The 7,999-nt window shown below is 42.5% G+C and overlaps 1 protein-coding gene across 3 annotated transcripts in view; it reads right to left on the bottom strand.

The window, feature by feature from the left end:
- Positions 1-3,484: 3,484 nt before the first annotated feature.
- Positions 3,485-7,999, bottom strand: part of CD99 (CD99 molecule (Xg blood group)) — a 30,233-nt gene continuing 25,718 nt past the window's right edge. For all 3 annotated transcript variants that reach the window (XM_060273474.1, XM_060273475.1, XM_035114882.2), the window contains one exon: positions 3,485-6,151. In XM_060273474.1, coding sequence (XP_060129457.1) covers positions 6,123-6,151 — 29 coding nt within the window. In that variant the 3' untranslated portion in view covers positions 3,485-6,122. The remainder of the gene's footprint in view (positions 6,152-7,999) is intronic.

The raw sequence follows: 7,999 nt of genomic DNA, 5'->3' as shown, positions 1-7,999 counted from the left end.
AGAGTTTCCTCACATTTTGACTAGCAGCATCGCTTGCATGTGACAAAGCACAGAACAAGAAATAACTTGGAATTATCATGCTGCAAAACAGCAACGTATGTTGTGCATTATAACCTACACAGCCAACCATTTAGTGCCAAGTTGCAGGGTGATCATGTACGATTAGTTTTGAGTAGGCATGAGTAGTTTTAGCATGCTTATGCCTTTCGTTAATGCCGCCCTCTTTAAAAGATCAACAGTGCTGAATATACTGCTGTGGAGACTCAAGCCATGTTTGTCTGCAGTGCATTTTATGATTATATACATAGACATAAACATATAGACACCCCCCACAGTCTTTCCTGCAAGGAAATCAATGCTGAGATCCATATTTCTCCCCGTTTTATCTTCACAATAACCCTGCGAGGTAGGCTAGGTGGACAGATAGGACTGGCTTAAGATCATAAAGGTAGCTACAATCCAAGGCCATGATGGCTGCATACTACTTTCAGGATCTGAGGAAGTATCTGTATACTACTTCAGAACCTGCATTTCTTTTACTTGGTTAGAAATACGCATTGAAAAATTCAGAGAAGGGTGGATTTCAAGGCTGGTTTTGTTTTGGTCCATGTAATGTTTCAGAAAGTGTGAATTAGGGTTAGGGTATCAGCTTTGGGATGTGAGTGGCGCTGTGGTATAAAACCACTGAGCCTTGGGCTTGCTGGTCGGAAGGTCAGCGGTTTGAATCCTGGTGACGGGGTGAGCTCCCGTTGCTCGGTCCCAGCTCCTGAAAAACTGTCTGCGGTCAAATGTTGGCTCCCTTGACCAGTAAAGCAAGATGAGCGCCGCAACCCGAGTTGTTCGCGACTGGACTTAACTGACAGGGGTCCTTTCCCTTTCCCTTTTATCAGCTTTGAATGTGATCTGAATCCATTTTCTTCCCCATCCCTACTCACTACTTATTCAAACAAATGGCGGAATCCAGAACGCCCATTTTTTGCACAGGCACATTTTTGTGCATGGAGTGATGGGGGGGGGGAGAGAGAGAGCTGTTCTGGGATCCTCAGCCCTGGGCCTGCTCACCCAAACTGTTAACTTCCTGGGGCTTTTCTACCTGGGATGCTAGTGTTGTGTTGGTCAACTTGCAGTGGGCAACAGAATGAGAAAGCAGCCAGGCACAGGCTGGTCTTGAAGAGTGTGCCTCTCTGGTCTACAAATGGAAAATAAACTGATACTGTGAACATTAGCAGGTTGTGAAGTGACAATTTTTCCTGGCTGGCAACTTGTTGCTGTTGTTGTTTACATCAGGGCAAGGCTTTGAGGTGAATAAAGATAGAGGAGGAAGCAACACTGCCTCTCTTCCTTACTTCATTCTTGCTCAAAAGTCAAGGAACAGGCCATGGGTTCTTTAACTCCCTTCCTAAGTTACTGCAGTGAAAGCAACAGCTGAAACTTTGGCAGAGCGCTCCTGATACAACCCCTCCCTGATGCTCCCTCAAAGACTGGCAAAATGGCACTAACTTCCTCAGATGCTCATGCCCACCTGTGAATCATAAGTCCAAGGGTGTGAACAGACGGCACATGATGCCACAGCCTTTCTGTTGCTATGCTAAGCCTGTTTATGGATTAGATGCTGTAGACTTGTGCATTGCCTTGAGCTCCCATGGAAGAATTGTGTGTGTGTGTGGGGGGGGGGGTATCAATAAAATAAGGTTATCAGCCCAGAGTGCCAAAGGGGATAACTCTATTCACTATACGCCCATGGAAAGGTGTAGTAGAGCCCCATCTCTTCACCTTGGCTTGCATGGAGAAAGAGATGAGCCTTTTGAAGGAGGCTATATTAAGGCCCTCTAGCTTACTGGCATCCTTCCAAAGCTAGTTCAGACATTCACCTAATTTAAAACCAAACCAGGTCATCATCAGTTATTGTGTGCAGAGGAGGGCAATTAAGATGATCAGTGGTCTGGAAGCCAAGCCTTATGAGGTACGGTTGAAGAAGCTGGGTATTCTTAACCTGGAAAAGAGGAGACACAGAGGAGATATGATAGCCATCTTCAAATAACTAGAGGGGTAGTGAAACTGGGAAAGCCTCATATGCCCAAATGTTGGTTCATGTAGAAATGTGGCATTGTGAGATAAGACTGCAGCATTCTGGGAACGGGGCATCTGGTCCCCTTAAGAATTTCTTCCTGTCTCTTAAGGATGTAAGGCTAGCTAACTGCAGGATGAGATGTTATCTGATTTACAATGCTAAAGCGAGAACCTGGTGCAGCTGTGAGAGTGAAATGTGGATTGGGTTGTAAAAGACCCAGGAGGTTATCAAAACCATTTGCAATTTAGGAGCCTGGTGTGTCAAAAGGGGCTTGGGAATTTAGGGAGTGCCTTTTGTTCTCAAGGCCTCCGAGACCAAACAAAGTTTGCTGCGCTGGTCTCTGACAATCAAGAGATACATGCCCATCACTTGGTATTGGTAAATTCATAATTAAACCTACAAGGAGATTGGTCCCTAACCTGTCCCACACGTGGGGTCTCAAGGATAAAGGTTTGGGAATTCAGATGTTAATTGCTCTTAGCATTCAGCACTTAACTACCAATCTTTTTGCCACAGGCCTGAGGGTGATTTGCTGGAGAAATCCTTCTTGTTTGCAAGAATTGCTGTATGTTTTTTAGCTAGTTATACCTTATAATGTTTTTATTTTTTGTTTGTAACCTTTCAGGAACTGTGTAGCTTTCTTTTAATAAATATTGAAAAGGACCCTTTTGTCTTCTGTTTTGTGCCTTTTACCTGGGGAAGCTAAACCAGTGCCTCACCATTTGGACACCTACCGTACTTGTTCTACCTGTTGAATTTCTGCCTGCATCGCGGCAAAGTGACTCAGGACCATGCAAACCCGGTAAACACGGAGGGTCTTTTTCCTTGTCCCCCCCCCCCCCGGCCTAGGGTTGCCCTGAGAAAGGAAGTGGTGGCAGCTCTACCTTTATGGACTTGTGCTTCTGCAAAGAATGGTACTACTATTCTCCTTCTTTCCCAGTTCCTGTCAGTGTCTAGAAGGACTGGATAAGAAGGGCGGAGAGTGGTATCACTACAAGAGGGTTGTCACGTAGAAGATGAAGCAAGCTTGCTTTCTCCTGCTCTGGGGGGTAGGATTCGAAACAATGGCTTCAAGTTACTAGAAAGGAGATTCATACTAAACACCAGGAAGAACTTTCTGACAATAAGAGCTGTTCGACAGTGGAATTTGCTGCCAAGAAGTGTGGTGGAGTCTCCTTCTTTGGAGGTCTTTAAGCAGAGCTTGGGTGGCCATCTGTCTTGGATGCTTTAGCTGAGATTCCTGCATTGCAGGGGTTTGGATGAGATGATCCTTAGTGTCCCTTCCAAGCCTACAATTCTATTATTGTTGACAAGCCGCTTATATTTTTTGGTTTTCAATCCTAAAGCCTCTGCTAAAATCATACAGCCGTTTTGTCTAGACCCCCCTTAAAAACATACAGACAAGTGAAAAAGTTTTAGGTTTTGTTGATTTTTATTTTTTAAAAAAGATCACAAGTATTATGTCTTAATTACCAAATTCCTAGAAGTTCTCGCAATCTAAGGAGCCAAAACACTAATTTACACCTGTGGTCCCCAAATGTTGCTGGCCTCCAACTCCCATCAGTGCCAGCCAGAATGGCAAATAGTCAAGGAAGATGGCAGCTGTAGTCCAGCAATCTCTGCAGGAGCAAAGGCTCACCATCCTTGCTCTACTTGAAGTTTAGCACACTCAAACAGCTACTGTTTTAAGTCATTTTTATCACATAGTGCACATGAAATAAGATGGGATGAAATAAAACAATGATTTCCATTAGAAATTAACGGCCTGATTGTATGTCTGTTTATTCAGAAACAAGCCCCACAGACCTCAATATAGTTTACTTCCATATACATATAGGAGTGCAGCCAATTTTATACACATGTCATTGGGAAGTAAGCTGTCCTGAATTCTGTGGAGCTTTAAATAAAATATGCAAAGATGTGGGGGTAATAGGCACAAATTCAGACTCTGCTGCTTAGGAATGACATAGAAACATCTTTAGAAATCAGCAGAACTCCAATATTAAGTTTAGCATTGATTGTAGTTTACAAAATGATTATTTTCTTTTTTAAAAAAAGTATTACCACTTTGCAAGTTGCATTCAGTGGCACATATTGCCTCAAAATGCAATATTCTTATTGGATTAACTATGATGCGCATTTGCTGTGGAGCATGTGCCTAGCTCAGTTTATAATATGATGAAGAACTGATCTTGAGTTCTGTGCGCATTAAAAATGGAAATAAATTTAAGCACCCATGCTCCACACCTGTGGCTAGCTACCATCTAGTTTCTAGTTTAAATAGGAACATGCCATCCAATATTGCTTTGATTACGAGAGTCATGCATGCAGAAATCACATTCTATGCAATAACTTTGATTTTACATTGGCACAATGCTTAGAGAGAAAGTATCTGAGTTCCAAAAATAATGCTCATTGCATGATTTAGCTGGTTAATTTTTTTTGCTGTCAGCTTGTGCCAAACGTTTACCACAATCTTGAAACCAAAAGCATGTAGACAGGAATTTATTTAGATCCAATGAAAACAATCCATTTTCATGCTCCCAGTGACCTTTCTCAAGCCTTTCTGCACATGAAGTGGAATACAGAGTGCTCAGTTCGTATTATTTTGATCAATTACCTACTGCTATATTAATGGCACTTCAAGGTATGCAACTAAAGGCATCTGAATTGGTCAAACAAGCCTTGTTGGAAGCCATTTACTGAAAAATATAGCCAAGTGGTCACAAGAATGTCAACTTTTTTTTTTGTAAATACGAAACAAGAGGAAGCAGGGCACTTGTGAATAATAAAGAGGTAAATCCCATAGTCAGAGGCACATGCTATCACTGAGTTTTAAATGGCAATTGCATTTGCTAAATTAATTTTTGGTATTCTTGTAGAAAACAACTCCAGCTCAGAGACAGTGGCACAGTGGCTGGATGAGTTATACATGATATGCTTCTGCAGCTGCACAGCTTTACTGTGACCTCCTCTCCCACCCCAAAAATTCCACACTTCGTTTCAATATAATACAGTGGTACCTTGGGTTACAAATGCTTTGGGTTACGTTCATAACCTGAGGTACCATTGTATTGTTATTTTGCATTCAAAAGGCCCCAGGTGTAACATGTATACTAGATAGGACTTTCTCTGAGTGAGAATAAGTAGCAAGGCAATGCGTATAGCACCTCCACCTTCTATGCCAGGCACCCCCCAAACTGCGGCCCTCCAGATGTTTTGGCCTACAACTCCCATGATCCCTAGCTAACATGACCAGTGGTCAGGGATGATGGGAATTGTAGTTCAAAACATCTGGAGGGCCGAAGTTTGGGGATGCCTGTTCTATACATTCACTGTAAAGCAAATGTACACTTATCAGAGATGCTCCAAAATAGACATTAGATCTTAATCACTTATTCCAAGGCAAATACATGTACATATAAAAACCTACTGCTCACATTCTAAGATGACAAAAAAAGCAAAAGCCAGGATAAGGTTATGCAGTTTTTAAATAGTTGGCGTCTCTAGGGACAAGGAAGTTTAGCTCTATGTGAAGCATAGGCCTGAGGGCTATGCTTAACTTCTATCCATTTGGGAGGTGGTTGTGATATATTCTTATGGGGGACAAGAAAGATGCTGCATTTTAGGGCACTAACATGAAGAGGGCAAACATTTATTCCATTCCCAACAACTGAGAGGCAGGGGCAGCTTACCCATTGGCATTTAACCAGTATACATTAAAATAATCTCCCCTGTTAAGGTTCTTGCCATAATGTAAAATATGAGTCTTCGGACAAAAGCAACAGTTTCCAACAAATACAATTTTCTTTTGTTTTAAAGCCAGGAATCAGCAAGTATGCAACTTTGAACTTCAAAGGGTAAACCACAGATACAAGTACTTAATTTGTTAAAACGTCCATTCTCCCTTTCAAAAGACATTTTCAACAGGACTATTTCCACTCTACTTTGCAACTTCAATTTTTTGCTGCTTGAAATGTGTGGTATTTTCTCAGGGAAATACGCAGATTCTCTGTCCAGTTTTCTGGCCTTCACTTAATCTTAAATGGTGCTACTGTTTCTGCAAAAGTGTGCGTTGAACTAAAAAGGAAAAAAGAGGAACAGATTAACGTATTCAAAGATACTTTCTGAAGTAAATAAAAAGTGTGTTTACGTACAAAGGCTGCTGCTAAAACTTCTTACAGTCAATGCCTAAGCATGCCTATTCAAAAGCCCCAAAACAGGACCTATGGGAACTTCTTTCCTAGTAGGCAGAAATCCCGTTTTCTCTGAAGTGAAGCATCTTGTCACCACTGCAATCTAGAAGGGGAAAGGCTTTCTGAAGATGGACAATACTTCTGTCCTCTGTCATCCTAAACCCCAAAAGCCCTCTCAGCAGTTGTTAACAGCCGTGCACTTTGGAGATGGAGAAAAAAATATCTGATCATTATGAACACAAAAGAAAAAGTTGCTGTCTTGTACTCTCTTTTATAGGAAGCTTCTTTGTTCCATGCAACAATTCACCAGCAAAGTTAATCTTTCCTGCTTCCAGCTTGTTTCAGGTCTGTCCAAATTCTATTAACGTTCCCCTAAAGCCAAGTCCTGCTAAGCTTTGCTTTTTCGGCCTAATCCAAAGGGGCAGCTGTCAGGCATCCAACATTCCACTACCATGACCACTAGCTGATTATTGTTGATAATAACCTTTTTGCCTATTGAGGTTACAATACTAAACACTCTTTCTAGGAAGTAAACTCCACTGGAGACAGTGGTGCTTACTTCAGTGTTTCTCAACCAGTGTGCCTCCAGATGTTTTGAGACTACAACTCCCATCATCCCTAGCTAGCAAGACCAGTGGTCAGGAATGATGGGAGTTGTAGTCCCAAAACATCTGGAGGCACACTGGTTGAGAAACACTGGCTTACTTCTCAGTGGACATGCATTGGACTGTGCTGCGCACCATTTGTCGCTTCAGCCTTGTAATCTTCAGGTTACACACATATCCCTCATCATAATTCATATTCCCCCTTTTTGATGCAACTGTTTCTTACACTTTTACTTAAGGATTACTTAGGATTCATAATTTTGATTAAGCACCAAAAGTAGGCATGTAGTGGGGGGGGAGGATAACCTAAAACACACACATGCATACCAGATATTTATGTAGGACACCCCAAAAGTTGTTGAGCTATTTTTAGATAAGCCTAAGATCCGGGACGAAGTCCCCCCAGACATCAATTCCACCTCTGAAATCCCAGTAATGTGAGGGAAAACGCAGACGTATGGCAGCTCGAATTTATGGTGTTCCCATAATTTAGCAGGGTGGAGACATTTTGTCTCACCAAAGTGGTGCATGCTCTAGTTATTTCTTGCTTGGATTAATGCAATGCGCTCTATGTGGGGCTACCTTTGAAGGTGACCCGGAAACTACAACTAATCCAGAATGCGGCAGCTAGACTGGTGACTGGGAGCGGCCGCCGAGACCACATAACACCAGTCTTGAAAGATCTACATTGGCTCCCAGTACGTTTCCGAGCACAATTCAAAGTGTTGGTGCTGACCTTTAAAGACCTAAACGGCCTCGGTCCAGTATACCTGAAGGAGCATCTCCACCCCCATCGTTCTGCCCGGTCACTGAGGTCCAGCGCCGAGGGCCTTCTGGCAGTTCCCTCGCTGCGAGAAGCCAAGTTACAGGGAACCAGGGAGAGGGCCTGCTCGGTAGTGGCACCCACCTGTGGAATGCCCTCCCACCAGATGTCAAAGAGAAAAACATCTACCAGACTTTTAGAAGACATCTGAAGGCAGCCCTGTTTAGGGAAGCTTTTAACGTTTAACAGACCATTGTATTTTAATATTTTGTTGGAAGCTGCCCAGAGTGGCTGGGGAAACCCAGCCAGATGGGTGGGTGGGGTATAACTAAATAAAATAATAATAATAATAATAATAATAATA

Source organism: Zootoca vivipara, chromosome 4 (genome assembly GCF_963506605.1).
Source record: "Zootoca vivipara chromosome 4, rZooViv1.1, whole genome shotgun sequence".
In the NCBI taxonomy this organism is placed as follows: domain Eukaryota; kingdom Metazoa; phylum Chordata; class Lepidosauria; order Squamata; family Lacertidae; genus Zootoca; species Zootoca vivipara.
Note: the sequence above shows the minus strand (reverse complement) of the source record. Positions and strands in the feature narration are given on the sequence as shown.